The 26,381-nt window shown below is 57.1% G+C and overlaps 7 protein-coding genes across 7 annotated transcripts; 1 reads left to right on the forward strand and 6 right to left on the reverse strand.

Moving 5' to 3' along the window:
• Positions 1 to 177: 177 nt before the first annotated feature.
• Positions 178 to 1,611, forward strand: BJ171DRAFT_51026 (uncharacterized protein). The gene is made up of 4 exons (XM_053111468.1): positions 178 to 411; positions 613 to 801; positions 1,127 to 1,308; positions 1,423 to 1,611. Exons 1-4 carry the CDS (start codon positions 286 to 288, stop codon positions 1,472 to 1,474), a joined length of 549 nt encoding a protein of 182 aa, XP_052967800.1. The 5' UTR covers positions 178 to 285; the 3' UTR covers positions 1,475 to 1,611.
• BJ171DRAFT_499446 (O-methyltransferase family protein) lies at positions 1,330 to 2,916 on the reverse strand. The gene has a single exon (XM_053110463.1). It carries the CDS (start codon positions 2,783 to 2,785, stop codon positions 1,748 to 1,750), a length of 1,038 nt encoding a protein of 345 aa, XP_052967801.1. The 5' UTR covers positions 2,786 to 2,916; the 3' UTR covers positions 1,330 to 1,747.
• Positions 2,917 to 3,654: 738 nt separating this feature from the next.
• On the reverse strand, positions 3,655 to 11,156 carry BJ171DRAFT_51042 (uncharacterized protein). Its single transcript, XM_053111487.1, has 12 exons — positions 10,284 to 11,156; positions 10,120 to 10,202; positions 7,516 to 10,034; positions 7,096 to 7,351; positions 6,225 to 6,983; positions 5,543 to 6,132; positions 5,270 to 5,449; positions 4,875 to 5,164; positions 4,533 to 4,725; positions 4,254 to 4,378; positions 4,022 to 4,123; positions 3,655 to 3,928 (listed from the first exon to the last, which is right to left on the reverse strand). Exons 1-12 carry the CDS (start codon positions 11,000 to 11,002, stop codon positions 3,763 to 3,765), a joined length of 5,982 nt encoding a protein of 1,993 aa, XP_052967802.1. The 5' UTR covers positions 11,003 to 11,156; the 3' UTR covers positions 3,655 to 3,762.
• Positions 11,157 to 12,215: 1,059 nt separating this feature from the next.
• Positions 12,216 to 15,119, reverse strand: BJ171DRAFT_499460 (major facilitator superfamily domain-containing protein). The gene is made up of 6 exons (XM_053110464.1): positions 14,855 to 15,119; positions 14,309 to 14,552; positions 14,004 to 14,184; positions 13,388 to 13,894; positions 12,936 to 13,191; positions 12,216 to 12,749 (listed from the first exon to the last, which is right to left on the reverse strand). The coding sequence occupies exons 1-6, from the start codon at positions 15,004 to 15,006 to the stop codon at positions 12,443 to 12,445; spliced, it is 1,647 nt and encodes a 548-aa protein (XP_052967803.1). The 5' UTR covers positions 15,007 to 15,119; the 3' UTR covers positions 12,216 to 12,442.
• Positions 15,120 to 16,094: 975 nt separating this feature from the next.
• Positions 16,095 to 17,426, reverse strand: BJ171DRAFT_51134 (uncharacterized protein). The gene is made up of 5 exons (XM_053111570.1): positions 17,332 to 17,426; positions 17,079 to 17,115; positions 16,924 to 16,986; positions 16,548 to 16,795; positions 16,095 to 16,375 (listed from the first exon to the last, which is right to left on the reverse strand). Exons 2-5 carry the CDS (start codon positions 17,081 to 17,083, stop codon positions 16,290 to 16,292), a joined length of 402 nt encoding a protein of 133 aa, XP_052967804.1. The 5' UTR covers positions 17,084 to 17,115; positions 17,332 to 17,426; the 3' UTR covers positions 16,095 to 16,289.
• Positions 17,427 to 17,787: 361 nt separating this feature from the next.
• Positions 17,788 to 22,602, reverse strand: BJ171DRAFT_51124 (mono-functional DNA-alkylating methyl methanesulfonate N-term-domain-containing protein). Its single transcript, XM_053111557.1, has 15 exons — positions 22,033 to 22,602; positions 21,748 to 21,812; positions 21,458 to 21,557; positions 21,280 to 21,377; positions 21,008 to 21,102; positions 20,841 to 20,911; positions 20,611 to 20,731; positions 20,175 to 20,476; positions 19,844 to 20,040; positions 19,597 to 19,697; positions 19,173 to 19,476; positions 18,983 to 19,081; positions 18,751 to 18,869; positions 17,985 to 18,668; positions 17,788 to 17,842 (listed from the first exon to the last, which is right to left on the reverse strand). Exons 1-14 carry the CDS (start codon positions 22,477 to 22,479, stop codon positions 18,217 to 18,219), a joined length of 2,571 nt encoding a protein of 856 aa, XP_052967805.1. The 5' UTR covers positions 22,480 to 22,602; the 3' UTR covers positions 17,788 to 17,842; positions 17,985 to 18,216.
• Positions 22,603 to 23,075: 473 nt separating this feature from the next.
• Positions 23,076 to 26,155, reverse strand: BJ171DRAFT_499465 (phosphatase 2C-like domain-containing protein). Its single transcript, XM_053110465.1, has 5 exons — positions 25,699 to 26,155; positions 25,030 to 25,219; positions 24,540 to 24,754; positions 23,790 to 24,397; positions 23,076 to 23,458 (listed from the first exon to the last, which is right to left on the reverse strand). Exons 1-5 carry the CDS (start codon positions 25,879 to 25,881, stop codon positions 23,428 to 23,430), a joined length of 1,227 nt encoding a protein of 408 aa, XP_052967806.1. The 5' UTR covers positions 25,882 to 26,155; the 3' UTR covers positions 23,076 to 23,427.
• Positions 26,156 to 26,381: the final 226 nt, after the last annotated feature.

Here is a 26,381-nt window from a genome sequence, read left to right on the forward strand (position 1 = left end):
CGAGGAGAGGCCTGGTCGAATGCCGACTTGCAGTGGCGAGTGGTAAATCATGGAGCGAGCGTGTTTGAGACCCAGCACAAGCGACCATTGGCTTCCCAAAGGCAAGGTGGCCTGTCTCCGAGCCACCGTTCTGACACAGTGTGGTTATTGCACCAATCAGGCGGCCCAGGGGGGGGGGTTCGACCTCCAGCTGGCCGACTCGAGGACCTCTTGACGAAAGTCATCTCATCATCCTCCCCCCCAGCACGCGACACAACCCAAATCCCAGCACTTTCACCCAGAGACATGGAGCCGACACAGCTCGCAAAGCCCGAGCCCGTCGATCGCCTCGAAGCCTTCACCAAAGTGGCGGCCGTCATAAAGGGCTGGAATCCTGTCTGGCGCCTGCGTCTGCTCATAGGCTTCCAAATCGTAAGTCATCCCAGGCATTGCTTTGAGCGATGCGCCCAAGCCACGGGCAGGCCCGCAGCGAAAGCCTGCATCGCCGCCCGCACTTCTCATCCTCTATGCCTCTTTGACGGTGTCCACACCCCATCTCACTGACGGAATCATATCCCTCTCCCTCTTCCCCACTGGAATGTGTCCGTGGCTGCGTTTCTCTCACATCTCAAGCCGGCAACGATCATCATCCTGGCCCTGTCACGCGTCAACAGCATCTATGCCGGCAATTTCAATTCAACTTGGTGTTTCGTCGCGCAAATCATCATCCTGCTGCCACTCGTCTTGTTTTCGCTAAAGAAAATCGAGTATACCGACGTCAACCAAAAGCGAAATCTGGTCATCGAGCGCGCTTCGCTCACGGTGCGTTCTTCTGATCCCAAGCTAGGAGTGAATGCGCCAAAGCAGGAGAGGGAAGAGGTCCCCCCCCCGCAGATCCAGGTTCTGGTGGGAGCGCAGATTTCGGCAGGTTGTGCCGCAACAGGGCGTGCGGAACGATAGAGAGTATCGTGGCATTGATTGATCGATGGCGCTTGTATCTCAACGAGACAAGCCGTCGCAAAATCCACCGCGGTGAGCAACAAATTGCCGGCCTTGTGCTCACCATCAATGACGCCAATTTACTCTGCGTCCTCGAATCGCACTTCCATCCACATCCGTACTGCATGCCGCTCTCTGCCCATGGTAGTTCCTCGGCTTTACAATCGTCCTGGGAATGATTGCAACTATCAACTACATGCTGGCCTCAAACGAGCGCGATCTGTGCTTTCGGAACCAACAGCTCAGCGGCCTGGACTGCAGCGCCTATACCACGCCATTGCTTGGGTCAACCTTGGCTTTTGGATTTACACAGGTGCAGTCCCGTCGTGAGTGCGTTGCTCTTTCGTCCTGATCGAGTCGGGGAATCCCACCCAAGCTTTGATTGTGTCTGGCCGCTGCGCTTTGCTGCGGAAGGCTTGCAGCTAATATTCATCTGTCCAACAGGCCATTGGATGCAACCTGGTTGTATCGTTCATCATCGAGATCTGGAAGCTAGGGGACGCACAGAAGAATCCGCAGAGGAGCTCGGTCAGCCAGTCGCAGACAGACGAGAAGCCCATGTCCAAGATGAACATTTCGGCCTAGCGGGCTCTCTTGATCCGAGGGCAGCTCGGCCGATATATACGCATGGACATCTCCCATAAGGAGCAATGTATTCGAAGCCAGTGCTGCTCTCTCTCTCTCCCAAGCATTTCATATCGCGAGGCTGTTGCGGTGGGTGGCAAACCAAGTAATATCATGATGCTGGTCGCCAGGAACAGGACGGCATCTAGTCCTTGTAGCCCTCGATGACGGTGATGAGGCTGGCGGTCTTGTGAGCCTGGCGAAGATGGAGACCGGTCTTGCTGAACAGGCAGCCGTACTCCTCAAGGGTTCGCTCGCGCCCGGTGGTCAGCACCAGCATGTTCAAGTCCATGCATACAGAGTTGGTGGCGCTAGCTTTGCTGCTGGTATCGACAAGGATCTCGAGGACAAAGATGCGGCCGCCTGGAGCCATGGCCTTGTAGACGTTCGACAGGATCTGGATGCACTCGTCATCACTCCAGTCGTGGAGAATGTGCTTGAGGATATACGTGTCGCCAGCAGGAATGTCCTTGAAAAAGTCTCCGGCAACTAGCTCGATGCGATCGCCGAGGCCGAACGGCTCAAGCACGGCCGGTGCGGTCTGGATAACCTCGGGGACTTCCAAGAGGACTCCGCGAAGGTGCTTCCAGCGGCCCAGGATGGACCCAAGCAGCACGCCGTGCGAGCCGCCGACATCGACCACGACCTCGGACTTGTCCAAAGGCAGCACGTCCAGGGTCGGCTCGATCGACAGCGACGAGAGGTGGCTCATGGCGTTGGCAAAGTCCTCGGCCTCCTTGGGGTTGCGCTGGAAGTAAGTAAAGATATCACAGCCCAGTTCGCTGAGGGTTGGAGGGAGGCCGGTCTGGACAGCCTGTTCGACCTGACCCCAGGGGCGCCAGTGGCTGGGAGAGACAGCGGTCAGCAGGTAGTTCCTGAGACTGTTGGGCGAGTCCGAGCGCAAGACATGGCCCAGGTCGGTCAGCTCGAAGGTGTTTGCAGCAGTGTCGTGGCGGAGGATCCCAAAGACCGAGCCGGCTCGCAGCAGGCGGAACAGCGCGGCCTCGTTCAACTGGAGCATCTGGGCGATCTCGCGGGCTGACTTGGGGCCTGCTGCAAGAACATCAGGAACGCCGAGCTTGGCAATGGCGGCGGTGGCTCGGGTTGTCCACATCTGGTTGATCATGGCAAAGATCTGAGCCTGGGGAGGCAGCTGGTCCTGGGGCTCGGAGTGGCCTGACATTTCGGTTGGAGCTGCAGCAGGAGGCGACGGCTGTGGGGTGGGCTGATCGATCGACGGGAGAGCAGGACTGCCGGCAGGGGCTGGCTGGAAGGCACCGATCCATCTCGGAGCCGGGGAGAGGAACCGCGGTGGGGATCGCGGTGGCGCTGTCAAGGGCAGGGCCCAGGGGTTGGGGGGGGGGAATGGCCCAGAGCAGGTCTCGGTTGCGGGCATCTATCCCTCCACGATGACCCTCACGATGTCGATCGGCTACTCCCCAATCGTTTCACAGTGTGTTCTATATTTCGACTCAGATCTCTCAGACACATCCCTCATGATGCTCGACGAAGCCATTGGCAATATCGGCCATGTTGTCACGAAACGAACCATACAATCTTGATATGCGCGCTGCGCATGTGTCGAATCCCAGCGACCATCGAGGACAAGCGCGGGCTTTGCTCGGGAATGGGTCAGGCAGAACAAAAAAAACGGGGCGTGCGACTGCGACGGACTGAGGCAAAACAAGAGGAATATGTGTACCGTGATCCATCTGCACAACTTGCCGGCACTCATCAAAGCCGATAGCTTGTTCGGTGTTTCCTGGGGCCGGGCTTGATGCGATCGAACCTGGTGACGAAAGCGGCCATATCAACGCCCTGAACCCAGCTCCAGCATCCACTGGGGCAACCGGTCCCGTCCGTCAGCAGTACCGGCAAGCCAGACTCACCTTTAGATGGAGAAAAATGGTCGGGTTACTGACAACCGAATACCGGTGCGCCAGCCGAGGTAAGGGTCAGACCCAGCCCGTAACGTGGAGACGGCAGCCAGAGCGATACCGACAAGCGCCTTTACGCTAGATACTCACGCAAGATATCACTTGCATCCATGGATCCTGGTAGGGCCACGCAAAATCCACGGTCTAGCACCTTGAGTGCTCATGGACCAACGCTGCACTCCGGCTGCACAACACATGAAAAGGAAGCTACAAACTAGTTTAGTCATCCGGTCGGCTGGCTCGCTGGTGTTGAATCGACTTTGCTTGCTTGGGCCTGTGGATCGAACAGTGATGCACAAGACGGCAGGAACTTGCGGCTGGCGGCCAGAATCTGCTCTGCTGTTTTGGGATTTCCATATCTGCCTCCAAGACGCTCGACGCTGTATCCACTGGTGTTGGTGCACTGATGTCAGCAGGGCCATTGCTCCGGCTTCCCAAGAACGGTGCGTATGTCGAAAGTGGATTTGCAAGCAGCAGCTTACGTCTTCCAGATGTCGGGGTTGTGCGGGTTCAGTCTCAGACACTCGTGAAGAGCGAGGCGACCTGCTTTGTAGCGCTTGCTCTGGAAAAGCGTCCTTGCGACTCTGTAAAGGCGTGGGCGGCGTGTTAGACATAGCTTCGCTATGAGTCAGAGGCCGGGTATATGCAGACAGGTTATATGCAGACAGGGTATACACAATCGGAGACGTCGACTCGAGTCAAAGGCAGACTCACAGTGAGCAGCGGACCATGTCGGGGTATTTTTGCCGAACAGCCTCGATCAAATCAGCCTGGCGCTCGTCGAGGCTTCCGAGTGAGTCCAGACAGAATTGCAGCAGATGGCACGGTTTGGCGATATCCTGGAGAGCGAACAGCCGAGAGCAACCGCGAGCAATCTCAGTAACCACCACCCCCCGCTCCGCAGTTGCGGCACTTTCGCTGGAGTGCGGCGAGCTTTGCTCGCTCCCTATGGCAGCACAGCGACACAACAGTCAAGACGGGACGACGTATAACCTTGATGGGAACAAGTGCCTGAAAGTCGTGATCCGTATGTGGGCCAGCTTGATCAGGCTGCCCACGGGCCTCAATCTTGGTGTCAGCCATGGCCCGGCCCAGGATGGCGACAGTGGCTTTCCAGTCCGTCAGATAATCGCTGTGGCTGCTGGCGGTACCTTTCTCTGGTGACTTGGAAGCAAACGCAATGTATCTTCCGAACGGTGTAGAGAGAGAGTGTGTGTGGCAGCGATGAGTTCGGGGTAGCGAGCCATCCAATGTACACCAGTGCACAGCGCCGCCTGTGGCTGTGACCCATTCCATATGCGATAAAACCAAAGGAAGAAAGGATCGGCATCATACTCGGTCCAGAGAAGGAGGCGTGAGTCGACGGCCTTGATATGCTCGACAGCAAACTCGTAGGCGAGCGGGATCTCCCTCCGTGGCTCGTCGGGACGCAGCCGAATCGTCATCAGCAGCAGAAAGTTCATCCAGAGCACAACGTCGTGCTTCAGCCTGAGTCGGTCGACGCCAGGGGCGAACTCAGGGAATCCAAGAGTGCTGATCTCGAGCGATAGAGCATGACGATAGAGCTCGATGGCATTGTCGGCCACTTCGGGCAGATCATGGGCGTCCAGGTCGCTTGGGGCCACCTAGATATGTTGTACCAACCATAAGTGGCCAGAACGAGGAGCTGACAGAAAGGGTACTGTAGTGGGCAGCGACAGCGCAAATATCGAGGTGCCAGTTGCTCCTACCAAAGCACAGCCGGCGTATAGGCTGCGAATGCAGTTCACGAGACAGCACACCAACTCGGTCTTGAGTCCTCGTTGGAGCATAGCTTGGGCCTGGCAGTTCCACATCAGCGACGGGACGGATGCGGGCTCACTAAGAAACTGGGGCTTCACGCGGCTAGTAGCGCGATGTTGTCTCTGGCCCTATGCAAAGGGAGCAAGCGCATAGGTGATATTGATATCAGCATCACATTCGCCAGCGTTGCTGCCAGCCGCGCGTTCGTTGGATTTACAAACCTGCAGACTACCCGAATCGTACAGCACTATCCAGATATCGGGGTGCGTTTTGAGCGCTTCTGGAAGTCGGCTCGAAGGATCGGACCGCGAGGCGCTCGGATGTATGGCGCGGAAGCGTCGAATGTTTCGGATTACAAGCGCCAGAAGCGGGATGGATGAAGGCACAGCCTCGCTCCGCGATATTAGCAGATTGAGGATCAGGCTGAAGGCATGCATGATTTTCTGACTTTGACTTCGAGTCAAGGTTGCGTTCCAGTCAAAGACAGGCTGGGTCCGTTTGACAATGTGGCCATAGGGATACGCGTGTAGAAAGTCTCGGTCGATCCGCCCATGGTACAGAAGCCGGATGTATACCAGCCATATGATGACATAGTCCAGATGGTCAAGTTTCTGGTATGCCAGGGTACCTGCGAGCACGCTGCCCTCAAGCTTTGGCAGAGATGTCGCCGGGTCAAACAGAGCAGGGCCGTTTCGGAGTGTCAGGAAATGCTGGAGGCTGTCGGCAGCAGCCTCTTGTTTGTCCTGATCCAGATACCAGCGCGCGCGGGCCACCGCGGCGTTGATGATGGCATGCGATTGAGCTTGGGGGTCTGGATGGACCAGCGACAGACAGTCGTTCGACGAGCACAGGTTAGCGGTACCGATCTCAAACGACGACAAGAGCTTAGTGGCAAGTACTCACCAAGCGCGCCGTTCTCGTTTGCCAGCCACTGACTCAGCATCCGGTTGAGGAGAGCAAGCCTGGCTTCGGCATCAGGCTCCCAGCGGTAGAATCTCCAAAACAGCTCCAGATGCGACGGAGCAAACTTGATGGCCTTTTCCATCACTGAGCGGATGTCTACATCCTTGCCGCGTCGGGTATACAGCTCCAGGTAAAAATGCCACAGATGTGGCGATGTTCGGTTGTTGGTCAAGGCTTTGGAGAGGACGCCAAGGGACTTGTTGAGGTTCCTCGAAGGCTTTGAAAGCGACTCGTAGCTCAGATCAGCGGGCAAACATGCGGCAGCATAGTTGATCCACAGAACAATATTGTGCGGTTCTTTGGCCACGTGCGCTTCATACTCCTCCACATGGGCAAAGCCTTCAAAATAGCGGCTGGGCTTGATGCCCTCGCCATTGAGAAGATTGGCCAGGCCTTTAACGTACACGTGCGGGGTGAAAGGCGGCGAAAAGTCGATAGGAGGTGCATCTGGCTCGTTCCTGATGCCAGCATCAGGGCCACCAGATCCGATATGCTGTTCTCGCTTGTGCTGCGATAGCGGCGTAATGCCATCCGCGAGCGTCCCAGAGAGCTGCGCGTGCGAGGTCAGAACATCGACAAACCCCTCGAGCGGTCGTCGCTCGACACGGCTCTGCAGGAGCTTCTTTCGGAGCGCATCGGTTGTTTGAGGTTGGTTCGATTCTCCCACATACGACAACAAGTCAACCAAAAGATCATCATCTGGACAACAACAGGGTCGCCATGTTAGCGCCATCGGCGGTTGGCATGCAGTCGTCGCTTTGTGCACCAGGAGTTCTGGCATTCCGTGCCCATCCACAACCGCCAAACCTACCTGACATTCCCAAATCCTTGAAGTGCTGGGACGTACAGGCATCGTCGTTGCATTGGCCACCAACGGCCTCAAACCGACAGAGCCTCTCGAGAGGATTCAGTCTGTTGCTGAAGGTCAGACTGGAAACCCCGCCCTTGACCACCGACTTGTACAGCGGATTCATCCTGAACGAACGGAACTGCGACAGCGCGGATTCGTATGGGCGAAACCCAGACTTGGTCGGAGGGTCAGGACTTTGTTCTATCGAGGGTGAGGACTGGGTGCCCAGAGGATCGTAGGGCAAAGGTGTTAGCCGGGTGGAGCGCTTGTTCGACAAGCAGACAGGCGCATGCTAGGCCAGTGAAATGGCGATATGAAACAATCCGCGCTGCGGTTCGTTCAACGAGATTGGAGCTAGATGACGAGGAAGGCTCGACTCACGTTTTGAAGCACGGGGACTGGAGGGTCAACAAAGGCGGTGCTATTCCATCTGCCGTTCAGCTCCCAGGACTGCGAGGAAGTGTGGTCAAGGAGATCGGATGGCTTGAGGATGTCCTTGAGATCCAAGAAATGCTGGCTCAGCATGAATTGGCCGTCGGCCGCCTGGCGCTCCACAATATTGATGCTGAGCAACGGCAAGCGGGCTGCATCTGCACTATCGTCGCCAGGCCACTGGATGGAGGCAAAGTCTTGGGCCTTGGAGTCTGTCCACGTGCGAGTCCGTGCATCGGAGTCGCCCATGTTGCCGAGCTGGACGCGCGCCATGGCTTTTCGACTGCCGGTTTTCAAAAACTCATCAAAGACAGGGAGCTTCATGTATTCGTTCGCTCCAGGCCCGGTCTGAGGAGGCTGTGGCTCCTGCGGGTGTGAGGGCCGTATCCGTGGGGATTTTGGCTGAGACGGCTGCGGCTGGCCGCTTTGAAGCTGAACGGGCTGCGTGCGTTTGGCTGCGGTGGTTTCTCCGACCTTGGGCCGTTTTGGCTGGCTGACAGTGCGTGGCGTACTCGTCCCACTGGTGAGCGGAGAAGAGCCCTCGCCACCTGGGCGTTTGAGAGAAGAGAGCTGGCGAACATGCGTCTCCAGCTCCCGCACTTTCAGGCTCATAAGCTTGGCGTTGCACGCCTTGATCTTCTGGTGGTATACAGTGATTTCGCCCACGCTGACCGCCATTGCTTTCTTGTGGTCGTCGATCTTGGTGGTGATTTCCTTTGAAGACACCTCAAGTTTTTCCTTGTCTAGCTTGGCTTGCCATAGTTCCAACTTGATGCGCTCAAGCTCGGCCTTGGTACGCTCGATCCGAGCCTCGGCATCGGCGAGTTTGGAGTTGGTCTGGATGAGTTCTGCTTTGAGCTGTCTAACATCGGATTCCGACTTGGCAATGTCGCGGTTTCGCTCCGCAATGTGCTTCTCAGCATCGGAGATTGTCTGCTCGAGCTGGTTCTTTGGTTGTTCTCCTTCAGACGAAGGCACCGAGGGCACTGCATCAGATCCCTTGCCTTCAGAGGGAAGGCGCTGAACGACGATACTGGCGATCTTGGGTACGGGATTGGGGGACACCACTCGAGATAGAGATCCCGGGGAGGGTGTTTCGCGAGATGCTGTGTTGTCAGGACTATCGTATGACTCCCGGTGGACAACGACCTGCTCTGGGACATCCAAGTGAGGCGGTGTCGAAGCTGCGGTGCCCGGCGTTGAGACGGTTTGCGCTCTTGCATCGATGGCAGGATCCGCCTGCTTTGCTGAGGCAGCACCCAAAAGCTTGGCCCGCTTCTGCTCCATCTTTTGCTTAAGCAGGTTTTGGAGCATCTCAAGCTCGGCCTCGAGCTTCTGTTGACTGATCTTGGGATCCGTTGTGGTCATGGGCTCCTGGGACTCATCTGACTCCTCATCCGACGAGTCCAGATGGATGACGCAGTCCTTGTCGTTTCCGTCATGCAAAAGATCTGCGTGTCCGTCGGACAGCTGACTTCGGAGACCATAGCCGTTGTTTACCCACTTGGGATTGCCGCCAAATTGTCCGTGGAATGATACAGGTCGGTTCATGTCCGCAGCCAAGGGTCGACGGAACTTGGAAAAGGGCTTGAAGGCGCCGCGATGGCCAGTGTCTGGGACCGACACCAGTGGATCCTTTGGAATGGGCACGATGCTTGAATTCTGGCCGGCCGTATCGTTTGGCTGCGGCTGCATCGAGATCGATGGGGCGGGAAGCGCAGGCGCGGTTTGAGATGTGGGTAAAGCAACCTCTCTACCATCTCTCGACTGAATCACAGGCGCGTGTCCGTGGGTTGCGTTCGATGCCGCGAGTTTCGGAGCGACGCCGTCCGAGTCGCTGTCGATATCCATATCGGCCTCCGAATCAGATGCATTTGCGCTCTTAGTCGTCGAAGAGGTCAGCTGCGATGCGGCGGGGGCGCGAGCAAGGTTGAGTCCTAGACTCTGCAGTACATCTTGTTGAATCGACACAGATGGGGCGCTCTGTCCGCCATCGGGGCTTTGATTACTCGTGCCAAAAGTGTTTGGGCGATAGGGAAGCGAGGCAAGCGCTGATGGGTGTGGCTGTGGAGAGGGCTTCCCTTCCTGAGTATCGTTGCTAACAAAGGACGATGTCACAACTCCAGCCGATGAGCTGCTGCCGGATGGATCCTTAGATTCCTGGTGTGGGTGCGGCAGAGGGGGATAGACCGGCTGGACTTGTGGCGGATGTAGCTCAGACGTGTGTTGCACCGGTACGGCGTATGGGTGGGGGAAGACCGAGCCAGGATGCATCACCGGCTCGATGCCTGATGGCAGAAGCGATGGCGCAAATGCAACGGGAGGCTGGCCGTACTGCTGTAGAAAGGCCAGAATGATTTCTGGCACAAGACCCAGGAACGAGAGGGCCTCGACGGATATCTTGCTGTACGCAGCAGCCTGTAGCCCCTGTCCCAGCCGGTAGGCGAGATCCAAATTTTCCATGACGGCTAAGGAAACGGAGCGGGTGGCGTCAGCGCCGTCTAGCGGAGGTTGATGCTGCGCGGACTTTTGAAAGTCCGTTACAATACTTACTTGCAAATTGACTGCCTTTTGGTAGAGATCCGACGTAGATCACCGAGTCGCCGTTGGGGAGCATCCGCAGACGGTTAATGTCGCTGCGAATGAAAATTTAAGAGAAGGGATATGAGCGCGGGATACAATGGGTCTCGGAGGCAGCTAACTGAGCCGAAGCTTACCTCTGGATGACGGGGCCGGTGCTATAACTGAAGTATGTTGGCTGACCGAACGGATCGATTGTCGCAAGGGGCTGGTCGGGACTGGGTCCGGCGAAGAAGCCAGACACTGTGGGGACGGCCTGGAGCTGCGGTGGAGGCGGCGGTGGTGGCATCGGAGGGGGTTGCGCTGGCGGTGGTGGCAGTGACAGCGCTGGTAGCGACGGGAGTGGTACTGATGGCGATGGGCGGGAATGGACAGCCGAATTCGACTCGCCAGCCGGAGGCTGCGGATTTGATTCCTTGGTCCGAGCCGGCCGTGGCCGTGACGCCGGTGGACGACCAGGATGCGCACGCTGGCGAGGTGCTTTTGGCGTCGGCGCTGACAGACGCCGCACTTCCGACGACTCAGCCTCGGAAAGCTCGCCCTCCTCCTTCTCGTCGGCCTTTGCAGCCGGCGTTGGCTGGAGATCGGACAGATTGGTGCTACCGCTCGGGAGGGCCGTGCCCACATTCTCCTTTGATGCGGACGATGAAGATGAGCGGGACAGCGCCGAAGATTCGCTTGTCTTGGATCCAGCATGGGGCGTGCCGTTCGCTTTTGGAGCGGCGTCGGTGCTGGTTGGCTTTGAGACGGCTGAGGATTCTGCGGTCCTCGTCCGCGAGCCCGCCGCTGGCCGAGCAGCCGGGACGGGCTTTTTCTTTGATTTGAGGGCTGCAGCCCTGAGTGCCTCGAGATCCATTCGTTGCGACAAACAGCGCCAGTAAGGGCCGCAGACGAGGGGCGATGGAATCAATATACGGACACGCTGCAGATGTCTGTGGTTGCTGGACGTCGACAGCGATCGCTGGCAAAAGTGCGAGAGAAAGAGAAGGAAATGAAGGCGCTGGCGAGAGCGAGAATCCGATCCGATTGACACGTGATCAGCACATGTCTCGTGGCTGCGCTCGACCCAAGACGAACAGCATCGACCCCAAGACGAACAGCATCGAACCCAAGCCGAACCACAGCGAATTGGGCACTGTTGTGAGCCAGAGTGGTCGCTGTTTTCTGGATCCTGAATACGCCCCGTGAGGAGCGCTCAGGGACACCCTGTCCACTTTGGTTTGAGGACGCTGTACATTCACAGATATGAAATAAACCCACAAAAAACACTGGCCGTGTTTGAACACAGCGGTTACAGTCAATCCAATAAAAAACGGGACACCCGTGATTTTGACGATTGATCAAATATTTTGCTACCCAATACAATCGCGCGCTGGCCATGACCATTCTGTGATTTGAATCAAGGACGCCATTGTGGGAATCGCTTCCAGCTCAAGATGCGCTGGATGAGCACCACACCAAGTCCCAAGATCACCGGGTTGGCTTCCTTCCTGCAATACATTCACCATGTGTTCGATGGAGACATGCTGGACAAGCAGCTGTACTTCAGCCTGACCCGGCGACGGCGGTTCAAGCGACTCGATCTCTACAGCAAGCGACAGCGCACCGTCCACGAGATGTGCAAGCGAGTCATCGACCAGGCACCAAGGGAGACCGACATTGTGATTGCCTTTGGAAATGCCTCGTGGAAACAGGGGAAGGGATACGCATCCAGTCCCAGGAGACTCAGGTTTGCCAAGTACTTTGAGCAGTTCCACCACCACCACCAGAGACGCCCACCAGACCGATCCGTCTCCAAGATCCATGTGTGCTCGGTGAACGAGTTCAACACGTCCCAGGTGTGCTCACATTGTCGGGAAGCCAAGCGACTCGAGAAGGCTGAGCATCTTGATATCGAGAAACCACACTTTGTCCGGAGCTGTGCAAGCTGCCATACGCTGTGGGATCGAGACATCAATGCAGCCAGGAACATGATCTCGGTATGCCAGTCGATCATCGCCACAGGAGATCGACCAAGTGTATTCAAGACTGTGCTTCCCAAACCAATCAAAACCACTCGATTGCCAACGAAGACAGGAGTGCAATGCCATGGCCTGCCCGCTGGGCCTACAGTCAGTCAGCGGGGTTCAGACATCTGAAACCAGGAAGGAACTGTCCCGTTTCTTTATGGATAGACTGTAAAAGCTCGCTTTCAATAGATGTTGAAATACATAGTGGACACAAGGGAGGGTTTGTTATTCGCCCCTCCATCATAGACAGATTCCGGAGCGCTGCACACCGAACACTGTCCCGGGCGCTACACTTTTTCTCCTTGCTTGGACTGAGCGTCCGCCAGCTTCTGTTGCGGCCATTCAACGACGGCAAGAGACAAGAGCAGACCAAGGATGGCGCACGGGATGGATAGAATGAAGGCCGACTGCAGGCCTTGGACATAGGCGTGCATGGCTTCCATAAGCAGTGACGGATTACTTTGGAGAACCATACGAAGGGCAATTGGAGTTTGCGTGATGAGATCAAGCACATCGCTTGGAATGTGAGCCGAGGCCAAGCTGCTGACAACCTTGTTGTTCAAGACCGACCCGCCGATGGCGATACCGAGAGCACTGAGATATCCCATGGAATTGCCGCAAAGCAAAGGTATAGCGTAAGTCTGCTTGCCCATCCAAATGGGATATTGGCACGAAGGCACTCGGCTGCGCCAGAGACACAAACATGCCTGGTGCTCAGTGCACGACTGGGACACACTCTTGGTATGGCTTTCATCGCACACCCTCAAGCAGCCATCGTACCTGCCCATAACCTGACCAAAGGTTACCAAGGACGTTCCAATACCAATGTGCTGCGGCATGACGCTGTTCTGCATGGCGATGGTCTTGGTTTGCATGAGCATACCACCGCCAAATCCGAGGACGAGCAGAAAGCCGATGCGCTGGGCTGCATTCGAGTTCTCGTCGAGGAGCGAAACAAGTCCAGCTCCGATGGCCGAGAGTGCGAATCCGATCCACAAAATGAATCGATAGCGTCGAATGTATGAGATGAGGATGCCTGTGGTGCAGTAGAGCAATGGTGGAGTTGACGAGGTTGATGAGGAATAGCATTCGTCTCCACTGTTCACATTCAACCCCGGAAGTCTCGCCCAATCCGGCAGCCGAAGCGGGCTGCAAGATCGAGGTTGCTGCCATCAGAGTCATAGCCCATTCTGGCAACGTGTGCACTCTGTCGGCAGTTGCACGGCACCTACCTGAGGCCACAATCACAAAGGTCAAGGGAATGACAAGTGGGAACATGGAAATGCCCGCTTGCATGGCCGTCGCGCCGTTGACAACTTGGAAGTACAACGGAACATACGAGATCACGGTAAAGATGGAGCTGCCAATGAGGAAGGAGCAGATCACCAGGAGGATTGTGCTGCGGTTGGCAAAGACAGCCGTTGGGATCATTGGCTCGCGGGCGTAGGATCGCTCATAGACGACAAAGAGAACGAGGCAGACGCCGCTGGTAACGAAGAGGGCAATGGTTTGCGGAGCATTCCAGTCCCACTTGATACCGCCGTTCTGGATCGGCAGCAGCAGGGAGATTGTTGTGGCAGACATCAGCAGGAAGCCGACAGTGTCGATGCGGCGGATTCGCTCAACGAGAGTGCCTGAGCCAGATGGGGCCTTGAGAAAGACGACGATGATGACGAGGGCGACGACGCCGACAGGAAAGTTGATCCAGAAACACCACCGCCAGGTGAGGCCGTCGGTGACTGCAGAGCAAAGCGGAATCCGAGTCAGCGGGCAAAAGAAGCCGTGCTTGGCGACGACCATGTCGACCCCGCTCAGCTGCTCATCTCAAGCAGCACAGAATGGACTTACAGGCTCCGCCCACAAAGGGCCCGATCACCGAGGCAAATCCAAAGACAGAGCCGATGATTCCTTGGTAGCGACCGCGGGTGGCCAGCGGCGTCATGTCGGCGATGACGATCATGACGAGGCTCATCAAGCCGCCTCCGCCGATGCCGGCGATAGCCCGTCCGGCGATGAGAACGTTCATGTCCTGAGTGCCAGATGGAGAGTGCCGGTCAGAATCATGGCACGGAAGCCTGGTGCCAGTGATGGAGCGCGCACGTGGCTGCTGTCGGCCGACACTCTCCCAACCATGCTTGCTGCATCGGACTCACCATGGCGCCGCCGCTTATGCCGCTTCCGATCAGAAATATCACGATGGCGACAATGATGGTAGGCTTGCGGCCAAAGATATCGGAGAGCTTTCCGTAGACAGGGGTGACAGCGGCGCTGGTCAAGAGGTACGACGTTCCGATCCAGGGGATCATCTGAAAGTTCTGGAACTCATTGCCAATGACGGCAATGGCTGTCGCAACAATCACCTGGTCGATGGCAGCCAGCAGCACCGCCAGCGCCAGGCTGGATCGTCCAGGAGCATGTGTAGCGGAAGCATCATCATGGATATGCAGGACGAGACGGCAAGTGCGAGCAGTCGAGCGAATACAGGGCGGAGACGGCGAGTGTGAGCAATCAGGTGAATACAGGGCCAGACCAAGTCGAGGAACCAAGGGACAGATGAGGGAGGTCCGAAGAAGCACACAATGTCCCCATAAGAGCCGCAGCTCAGAAGGGTGCGCAGAACCAGCTGATGGACTTCGAATAGGGCTCGGCCGAGTGCGGGCCCACCGGAACAGGACAAGCGCCGATGCATCATACCATACCCGATGAAAACCAAAACAAAATGCGATCGGCTCAGCTGGATGGCCGGCTCTGAGCCGAGCGGACGCACGGACGATGTTGCAGACTCCAAGGGAGCGGGACTGTCGGCCTCGCGAATGTCGAGGGTGGAATCGGACTCGTTCTTTGTGGACATTGGGCTGCAAGAGAGGGGAAGGGGGCTAGTGGGTATTGCTGCGAGACGAGCGACCGCCAGGCCGGGACAACCGTGCGCCCGATTTATATCGCCTGGTCTGGTCTGGGCGATTGTGGAGGAGGCCGTTTGCAAGACCCATCGGCCCGAGACGACAAGGCAGCACAACGCGACGCGCCAACGAGCCCAGACCCACCAGCTGCCGGCGATACTGGGCACCGCCAAGCGCCTTGGCCATGACGCTGATACACCCGTTGATCCGGCTCGGCATGGGCGTTGGCAGGTCAAGGGCGGATGCCGAGACCAGGACCCACTGATGAGCCTGAGCGCCAAGGTGCGCAGGGTTCGGCCAGCTGTTCGCCGCGACGGCCTTGCCGGGAGGGGTCTGGGAATTGGGGAGGTGTATTGCGCTGTGTGGGAGTGGGTTCACCCGCCCTGCCAAGGCCGGCCAGGGAATCTGCTCTTGCCGAGGATTCGCACGGCCACTGGCACCGCATGGTGCTTTGGAGGCTCATGGTGATCGCCTCTGCGTCGTGCCCAGGAATTTTGTTGTTGCTCCGTCCCGTCCGCAGCCATCTGCTTACTCGGCCTTCTGTGTCGAGAAGCCGCAGCCGCCAACGTGTCGAAGGTACTTGACCAGCGCCGCTGCAACCCGCTCCGGCACCGGTGGGTCTGAAAACAGCCGCCAGCCCTGCTTGACCATCTCGTGGTTCCACTCTTCGACGACAGACTCCTGCTCTCGGGCGCTAAGCTCCAGATAGAGCGACACCAGCTCGCCATCGATAACAGCCTTGCAGCCGCCACGTATTCGAGACCGAAACTCAGAGTGGCTGTTGCCTGCATCACCGCAGAAACAAGTGTGCAGATCGTTGGTAAGCAGTTGCCCGAGTGCGTCAGCTCGTCCCCAGTCGCCCACGGCGAACGCAACCAAATGTGCACCAGCCATCCACTTACCCATAAGGGGTCGGGTGCTAGGATGCGTCCCGAGAATATCTTGCAGCAGCAGCAGTATGCCAAATGGGCGGCTGCCGACCCGCATAAAGCTGTGGATGTTACCCGTGACCGAACATCCTATCAGCAGCTTGGGTTCGGTCAGCGGGAAGGAAAGGAGCACTGGCGATTTGTCCTTGGAGCCTTGGGTTCTCGTTGGGGCTGGCTTGTCCGCAAACAACGCCGCAACGGCTTCAGACCCGAGCAGTCCCTTGCATTCGGCAGCTTGGTGGGTCTCCGGCGCAAGGCTCTCCGGATCGTCGATGCCTTCGTCGAGGCTCCAGTTGAGGCCAAGGTCACCGGGACCAAAGCCCAGCCACGCTTGCAGCTCGGGAGCACCGAGTAGACTTGTTGTCTCTTGTGGGTTGACCAGACTGCCGACCTTGAGCTTGGTGATGACTTCGCCGACGTTGTAGGAGAGCACCGGCTCAAGGACATGCTCGATTGTCTTCTCTGAAAACAGCATCAGACATGAATCAGAATCTCTGCTGCTGTCCTTGACCACGCACGACCGCATGCCTGCCAGTCCAGCCAGAGCGGATTCGGTTTCTTACTTGAGTAGATCATGGCCGACAGCCCACCGAACTTGTCTGTCGAGACAATCAGCTGTTCGTCAAGCAGGAGGGCATCGGTAACCCATTTGGCATAGCGGTCGCTCTTGCAGTGCTGAAACCGCTTGTATGTCGCATCGTAGACGAATATCGAGACGCCTTCCTTGTTTCCGCCAACACAGATCAGATCTTTCCATGTGCTGATTGACTCGATAGGCCAGCGGAGGTGCTCACTTGCACCCGAGACCAGGCTGCGGAAGAGATGGATGAGTTCAAATGGTTAGCTTCCCAAACAACGCAGTTATACTGGAATCGTGCCCGAAATATGCCCTCGATTGACGATGTCAGCACATCAGCACATCGGCGCATCGGCACATACGTTCGGGTAGCAGCTTCGATTTTGAGATAATGCAGCGCCTTGCCGGCTCCTACAAGTAGATAGCTGAGCCATATCAAGCACATCAGTTTGAAGAACAATGAGTCGTCGATGGCACTGAGTCGTCGATGGCACTGAGTCGTCTCTGTTGGACATACCCCATCTCCCAGTACAGTACAGCTCAGCCCAGCCCACCTGTTTTTGAATGTGCATATTGCGGTCACTCGGTCGGCAAATCGATGCTCTCCCAGCTGGCGTAGCTTGAAGTGCAGCTCCTGCCACGCATTCGCATTCGCATAGATTCGATCGAAATCAAACGCGCAGGGATCGTATGAGTCCCACTGTCGTTGGAATGGCCTCGGAATGGCATTCTAGACCAGCAGTGACGAGGGGTCATTGCTTCGCACATACCTCTCGTCGCTCATGTCCTCGCTCAAACGCCTTGAGACTGTATACGATTACGCGGCCGAGCCGGGAGTTCTCTTGGCTTCCGAGACTCCCTGTTCCCACACAGATATAGCGCTTGCCTTCTTTCACATCCCAGCCTGTGAACGACAGAGTCAGAACTGGGCACGACGCTGCCACCGACCAAACGGCAACACTACGGAGCAGTCCAGTTCCAGGCCCGTCCAGGGCGGTTCGCACAGCATACATACGCGCAAGAGAATATGCCACCTCGCCAATGTCGAGTGTTTCCTTGACATAAACCCTTTTGCTACAGAGCAGTCCGCGATATAATACATGCGTTAGCGTCGCCGGAATAGCGCAATGCGGTACAAACACAGCTGGTCGTTCTAGACACTCACGTTACTGGGTCGATCACCGAGATTTGCGAGATGATGGCGCCATTGGTACTCGATTTGGTCGTGGTCAGAGCAATCAGCTTGCCCGTCGTCGAGTCGAACATGATTCGGCGAGCCATCTGTAGCCACAAAGCAGATCCGACAGAACTTAGAATGACACATGTGGGAGCCCAAGCAATTCTACAACACAGGCGGACCGGTGGCTCTGGGCGGGCGATAGTGCATTCCGCAGCACCGACCTGCCCACACCGCACTACCCACCCCATCCAGCTCCGATACTCGACGGATACGAGTGCCCCTTTCGTCAATCCTAATGAGCGCGGTCCGGTCTGGGCGGATGGCCATGTATGCATTGTGACTGCCATCGTGGTCAAAGGCTGCAACATTGAGAACCTAGAGGGATCAGGGAGTGTGAATGTGGTGCCCCTGGATCGCCGCATCGAAGCCGCACAGCCCACTTGCAAAAACGCGGAGCCGACTTGGCCTTGCAGTACTACAGCCCTATGCTTCCGTCACCTCCGCCAACAGATTCGCTGGCTCGATGCCCGGCCGGCACAGTGCTGCCGTTTGGGGCACAGAACATGTACTGCCGGCAGTTCTTGCGTCGTACCGGATCGCACGACAGTAGCTTCACATAGACATCTCCCTCGGATGAGAGGCCGATTTTCCAGACTCGATCGGTTGCCGCCAAAACAAAGTCGCACGACGCTGCTTCAGACTCAAACGGTGCTGAGTGGCTCCATCGCATCCGTGTCTTGAAGGTAATGGCCCGATGCCCAATCTTATGACAGACGGGCTGCTGCAGCACAACCCTCCGGCCCTCAACTAGGGTCCACGGATACGCATAGAACTGCCCGGCACGGTTGCTGACGAGCAAATACGCCTTCTGGCCGTTCGCCAAGAATGCAATGCTGTTTGGCGTCTCATATCCAAGAGCTGCGCTTGCTGTGGGCCAGATTTGGCAGTCAGCAGAGAGAGCCAAGGCAATCCGTGCATTTTACCACATATAGATTCCAATCGACGTTACCTAATCGCTCGCGATGGAAGCACTCCAATCGCCGGTAGTCACCATATCCATCCAGATACATCAACTCCAGGCCAGGTGCGTGTGTTCCCATGATGACGATATTTGCCGGTAAATATGTCCTGTGGTATGTCAAGCCGTTGCGAGTATCTTAGTCGAACGGCCTGGCACGGTGGGATTATGGGAGCGGCACCACGCAACTATGTGCAATGGTCCATCATACGGACAAGCCTACCTCCGGAGCTCGTTAGACAGCGTCGGGAGCGTGATCAAGCAACTCGGCTCGCATTCAAGCGGCTCGTGGACCATGTCGATGATGGAGGGCGGGCCATCCCTGGATTTCGCGAGGGCGGGAAGCTGCGTCAGCACAATGTCGTGCTGGTCGGTCTCGAGTTAGGAGCTGCCCATTCGAATGCACCACTCACCCGCTATCGGCCATGATTTTCAAAAGTGTTTTGTGGTACGTTTGCCCATTCCTCGTGACAACGATGAGCAGGTCGTCGAATATGGCAGCCTGAACGATCGTTCCGCCTCCGACCGAAGCAGTATCCCAGACTTCTGCTTCGCCTGTCCCAGACCACGAATCGCCCGGGAGGGCACTCTTGGATACCACAACACCATCTGTGTGGGCTTGGACAAAGACGCCGGGGGTTTCCGTGTGACTTGCCAAGACAGTTCGCTTCTCCAGCTCGAAGCCAAGGAATGCGCTGATATCGACTAGCTCCGACTCTGAGTGCGGGCGCAGACTGGGTGTCAAGATGGAGAACGATCATGCGATGCGCGATCTCCCAGCACAGTGCTCGTGCATATCAGAATAGCCCATGCACATCCACTCGCACCGGCTCCTACCATTCAAATGGAGGACTCGCGTTGCGCTGATGGACGAGACAACCAAGACATCGTCCTTTGGCTGACGAGGATCGGACTTGAGGTTCCACATGTCAATCATCCTTTTGAGCGTACAGGGCGCACGGTCAGTTGTATCACCTGCTGTATCTGCGGCATCTACGCCATTGGCGCCATTTGCCTCGATGGTGCCAATTGATTGTACTCAGGGCGCCTCGGAAGCGTGAGTACATATACCTGGCCCACTTACCCGTTCAGCATGCTGGTGGAGTATTCGGTGATCAGCTCGATTCCGTTCCGAGCTGCAAACACAGCGCCATTGGAGTTGATGCCGCTGGATAGAAAAACCGAGTCGCGGCCTTCTTTGTGGAGATCGGCAAGGCCAAAGTCGGTGATGGGCGACCAATCGTAGACGGTTTGTACCTCATATGTCGTGGTTGGACTGGTCTGCCTCGTTCCAGCAGGGATAGATACAGCATCGTTCAGAACTCTGTCCGCTCCATCCACGGCTCTGGGGTGCGCCATCGTCAGGTCGTACTAAACGAGAAATGTTTGCCTTGCATCGGACAGATAGGGCTTACATATATGACGCTGCTGTTGCGCATATCCCCAACGAGCATTAGATAGTGCCCGTGGCCATCTGGAGCGACGCCTAGAACGGGCGAAATGGCCTTCACCGACGGCACTTGGAGCCGGTGTCCAAATTCGACCAGGGGCGCGACCCGGTCTTTGATTACACATCGGATATGGTATAAATGTGATTCGTTGCTGATAGGTGCTGAAATGGTCGCGTAGATGGATTGCTCCAGAGGACCGTCCGAAGCGACAACTGCTTGAGACCTCGTGGTGCAAAAGGAGGCCACGGCCGCCGATACGCAGTAGTCTGGAGTAGGTTTTGCCACCATAGCCGGCGTAAGTACTGGGAACAATGCCGCAGCATTCCCGACGCAGAGCAAGGAGACATCTGTCTCGATATGGGAGATGACTGCGGTATCACAGCTCGGCATCAGTACTCACTACTTTCGATTATCGGGGGATTCAGGTCGAGCTTGTCTGCGATAGATATCCGAGCGACTCCCATCACGCGAGCCGATTTGCTGGACCCGCCCAGGATCCGGTAGACGACAAGCTCGGTCTCCTGTGTCGGCGAGGATACCAGTGAGTCTTCCTACAGCTGGAGGGCTTGTCAGCAGCCAGATCAATCCAGGAGAGGGCGGGTGCCGGATGCCGGATGCCGGATGCCATACCGTTATCAGAGCAAATCCGCACGGGATATCCGGGAGTGAGAGCAAATGAAGTGGAGTACAGCTCTCGTTGGCTGCGTCGACGTCGAGAGATCAAAGCAGTAGCGGTAGAGGTGAGCATCCGGGTACGAATATTGATGAATTGCAATTGCGGGCACGAGGATACGTACAAGTCGAGGTGTGTGGGATCTCTGCGATCCGTCTCATTGTGTTGCGAGGCTCGACTTGCCAATACTCATATACGACAATGTAAAACCTTTGGCTTCTGGAAATTGTACCCCGTTCCCGAGCAGAGTGCAGCGACCAAGAGAAGTGGGTGAGGGTGAGGGCCAGATACGGCAGGATCTGTCTCGCGCCATCCACGGCTCCAGCACCAGAATATGCAGCGGAATTTGACTGTTTTGTCAATTGGCCCTTCCGCCTGACGCTACCAGCAACCTACCGGCATAACGAGAGCACCAGCAGGATCCGGTCGTTCTCGGATGGCGGAGACAAGAACGAGGCATGCAAGATCACGCCAGGCTCGTCGATTTTGAGGTGCTGGAGCCAGAACGAGGAGTTTTGCGGGTAAGTTGACGACCACATCGGGCTGCGACCAGAGCAGGGTGACGGCTGCATACCTGGGCCTCGTTCCAAAAGCTCGATCCTTGATAGAGCTGTGGGGAAAACACCAGCACATCGAACGAGTTTTGAACCGAGGTCACGGCTACCGAGCGAAAGCTGGCGACAGTCCACCGACACAACGTTGGGTTAGCTCATAAGTGCGATCGAGTGCCGAGGAATCGAAAGGAGTATGCCTCGGGTGTCCCTCCTGCTGTCTGTTGGAGGCTGCCTCCCAATTGCAGATGAAGGTGCGGCAAGATTCTGCAAGATCCAAGATCCAACAGCGACATCGTGAACCGATACCGACAAGGGGTCAGCGCAGACCAGGTGGCCCAGCTCCATGTAGTTTGCGTTCGGGGATGCGATGCTGTACTGCATTGGTAGACGAGACCGATATGTCGGCGAGGTGGTTAGCGGCGCAAGCGAACAACGACCGATCCATCGACGAGCCCATGTCAAGCTTGCTGGATTGTCGTCGATTTGGTCTTGCGTCCCACAGCAGCTGCTGTTGTTTCCTGCAGCTTGAGGGGGAGAGGAGGGGAGCTTCATCAAGGCAGCATGAGGGATTCAGATGGGATGAATCGCCGCTTACATGGTGAAGAGGGACGAATCGATACTGGCTCTGCTCGAGATGCGCAATCCCGATGAAACTGAGCTGCCCTGAATCCGAGGTGGCGACGAGGACCGTCGAGTAGAAGGCTCTCTCTGGATGAAGGACATCGGTCGGGTGGGTAGCTGGACAGACGGGACCAAGCTTGCATCCGGGGTCGGCCGAGGTGACGACACCGGGCGAGCCATGAGTCTGGCGATGGCAGATCTGAATGTCCTTGATGGAGCCAAAGATATACTGGGAGGCGAGCAGCACACTTGTGCCCTTCTGCAGGTCGATGAGGGCCAACTGCAGCTGGCTCTCCTTGGCAAGGACAACCATCGGGCATGTCGGCAGGATGTGAGTCGGCGACAGCGGCAGCACCTTTGCAATCGGCCCCAGCCGGAGGGGCACCGATGCGTATACGAGGGGCTGCGAGGAGAGCGTCATGGCGACAGCAAATGAGACTCGGTCAGAGAAGATTGGATTCGGAGGCGGCGAGAGAGCCGAGATGCAGGTCTCTGTGGGGCAGGCGTCGGTCCGAGATCCCCGGTAGCTCAACGGCCGTTGCGGATGGTCTACGAGAGGGAGCAGATCTGAACGGACGACAGATGCGGGCCGATCTTGTTGGGAGCTGCAGGCGCCGTCGCTTTGGAGAAAGACGGTCGGCGTGCGGTTGTGGCAGACGTGGCTGGAGATGGATGCAAAGGCAGGCACCGAGATGCTTTGGGATGGGAGGCGACTCGCCCGAGCCGGATGGACGATGATGGCCAGGGCTCAACAGATCCGCCGATCGAGGCGCCCTTGCTTGAGACCATCGGTGGAGTCAAGACCAGATCGGCGGGGACTGGGCCACAGTCCGCAGACCAGACACTCCGCCGTGCATGAGGCTCGACAGCACCATTGCGGGATCATCGAAGCATGTATCCGATGCGGGTGTGCGATGCATGCATTCGACCCTCTGGACAGCTCCATAATTTCTCGATATCAAGATACTCGGGCGACCCGAGCCGCTCGGCCAGCAGGCGCCACGATTACGCTGCTTGTTCATGACAGGCGATGGGCGGGTGTGTATTCAGGACCTGGAGAAAGCGACAACTCTGACTCCAAACAGGGTGTCCCGTTTCGTTTGTGAGTACGCTGTATACAGTCCGGAGACGGCGCGGCTCTGATCGGGAGGGAGGCGAGGAGGAGGTGCAAAGCGAGGCTGGGCAACGATCGTTCGAGTAACAGAGGACGGCATCGCTCCATGGAAAGACATCGATATCGCCAGACATTTGCAGGCGGGACTGATGAGCAGGGACAGAGTCTCGTCGTTGCTGGAGAAACACAGTGTGGCGGGGAGCGGAATCCAAGGAAGCAGCTCCATAAATGCAGGGTCTTGAGTGGCTGGGTTGATCAGCGACGATCAGGGGAATCTTCGCTGAGGCTAGTGGTCGGTGGATATGCAACAATCGCAGATAAGGCAGCCCAGTCAGCAAGGATGGCTATGAGTGTGGAGGTGTCCAAGCTCGATGCACAAGCAGGTTCAAGGACAGCACGGGATGCCAGTGTCGATCGTCAATCCGTTTCAACGCCGCTTTGGTGAGAAATCAGACGTCATCGGCCAAGTGGATTGATGTGGCTCTCGGAGGCGCTACCAGAGAACCGACATCGAGCCGGACTGCATCCTAATCAGCCGGAACTACCATCCATACTGGTGCCGCAGCAGCGGACTCGGCTATCCTCACTCCAGCCTCGGGAGCTGCACTGCCACATACCTGATAACACCGACAACAACTGTGATGTCATCCATCTTTCCGCCGCGATAGTATAGCCCTTCCTCCATTGCCCGGGTCTGGAAGGGGTTACCGACATGGCGAGAGTCCTCGGCGATTTCGCGAGCGCGCTTGAGAATCTTGGTAGCAATCAGCGAGGGATCGACTTTGACTGTTTGGATCGTTCGGACCGTCGGAGAGACATCATGAGAGGACGTGACGGTTTCTATTACCACCGATTCGGTCTTGGGCACGGCTGTGTCATCCGAGTCCGAGTCCTCAGGAACAAACTCTCCGCCGTCAGGAGTGATTTGAAAAGCCGTTGCTTCGATCGTATGGGTGGAGATGATCTGCTCTGCCTTGACAATCTCGACAATCTCCTCGTCAGTCAAGTTGTCAAAGACGCCATCCGAGCCGACGACCACGATGTCGCCTTCGCGCACATGGACATGATAGCTCTGCGCGTCGCTCGGCAGATCTGTTGAGCCCGTGCCGAGCTGGAAAGGGAAGTTGAAGGAATGCTGCTGCTCCTCGGTTCGGAAGATGGCTTCGTTCTGGCGGATGATGAGCAGGCCACAGTCGCCGATGCTGGTGACTCGGAGTTCGTTGGACTGAGTACGGGTTCGCAGCGCCAAAGCAAGTGAAGTTGGAGGAGACAGTCAGGGGCGATTGAAGCCAGTTCGATGGCATCATTCTGAGTGTGCAAGCAGCGTGCCCGTCGAGGGTGGGTACGGATTAACCAGTCACACCTACCCGGAGTACAACAATCAGCGCTGTGCTGCTTCCGACCAGGAGCTCCTTGGCAGCATCCTCACATATCCGTTTGTAGCTCTCGGTCAAGACATTTTTGGGATCCAGATCCACATATTCTTCGATCGAATACTCAGCGTTGGCAATGTCATCGAACTTGGCAATCTCCATGTTGGCATAATGCATCAGCTTTCTGGAGAACAACGCCGGGTTGGCACCTGGGTACACACAGCAGCGAGAATGCCACCCAGTGAGAAGATGAGATGGAGGGAAGGGTGGGAAAGGACCAAGGTCCAGCTCCGCTCGATATGCGAGGCGGCTCTAAGCGGCAAGAGGTAAAGGGCTCGGGCCTCCTACGTCGCCGGAACGGATTGACTAGACAAGAGGATGGCATTCCCTATCTCCATCTCCATCGATAAGCGCACATCTAGAGTGCATCGAGCTGCGCTGGATTGCCTATCAGATCATTTCGGTTCGTAGTTGAGGTGCCCACCTTTGACCTGGGTCCAACCACCAACACCGTCAGCGACGCCGATGGCATCGTGGCGACTGAAGAATGAATCCTCCCCCGCTTGGGAGGAGGAAAACAACCCGGTCTTGAGCACCTTCAGCCGGGGATTCTTGGGCATGGCGGCGGCGCCTATTGAGAACTGGTAGGTAAGCTCGGTTGTTGGATTGAATCTCTGGAGAGCGGAAGGCCAGGCAAGCGAGGGATAGATGAACAATCAGATCAGAGCGCCAAGCTGCTGCATGAAGAGAGTGCGAGTGAGCAAGTATGCGGTGAAAAGGGCGGTTTCGCGGATGCAGCAGCCGTTGCATATCCGAAACAAGTCTTCCAATATGACGGCGTCCGATGGATATGACTCGCAGCAATCGTTGCTCTAGTCCTGGCTAGTCGCACGCTTGATTGTCATTCCGAGATTGCTTCGAATCAGATCAGATCCTGCAGCATGGGACGATCTGCCCAGCCGCATCTATTTGATTGCGACTCTGGTTCACGGAATTGCCTCGCGGCATTGCCTCCCAGAAGCGCTTCGGTGCTCGTATCTGTCCAGGACTTTGAGAATCGTGTGCAGGGCGATGTGTTCGGCGGCCCAGCGCATTACGAGACACTGAGAAGCTTCCGACGGCCTGGGCATACGATGCAGTGCCATCGCCTCACCTTCTCAAACATATCAAAGACGCTCGGCTTCGTGGCCGAGGTTAGCAGCCGGAGCCACGGCTGTCCGATCTGGGGGCGGTATATCGGCTGGATCTGGCCACAGACTCGACGCAGGATCGGGTATCCACAGGGCTGCATGCGGCAGACGGCGGCCGCTAGCGGGCGACCGAGACCCAGGGCCATCGATAGGTTTGCGATCCGGGGTGGCAGCGGATGGGAGGTGTTTACGAAGATCGGAGCGACCTGGATGGCAGGTTCGATCGAGGGCGCCCGATGGACGTTCGGCGGGACTGGAGACGAGAGCGGCAAAGGCTGAAGATGCAGGCACGGCCAGTCAGGGGAGAGCTGCTTGCAGACACAGGCGGGATGGACAGAAGGCACCAGCGGCGACGGCAGCGGCAGCGACGGCGGCTTTGAGGACCGGCAGATGGTTCTCTGGTGGGCTGGGGGCGGCCTGTGCTGGTTGGAACACCGCTCGTCTGGGGGTGTTTGTGGCAGGCCGCGGTGTTGTTCGGGGCTTGCGGGTGCAGCCGGATCGAGCCGCTGCCGGACAGCCGGATCGAGCCAGCCCCCCAAACAATGTCACGCTGCCCAGTGCCCGTTACGCGTGTGTGTCGCGTCGGCAGCCACGCTGCGGTGCTTGCACGACACTGGCGGTATGCAGGCGCTGTCTGTGTGGCATT

This window comes from Polychytrium aggregatum (genome assembly GCF_025602895.1).
Source record: "Polychytrium aggregatum strain JEL109 chromosome Unknown BJ171scaffold_13, whole genome shotgun sequence".
NCBI classification, from domain to species: domain Eukaryota; kingdom Fungi; phylum Chytridiomycota; class Chytridiomycetes; order Polychytriales; genus Polychytrium; species Polychytrium aggregatum.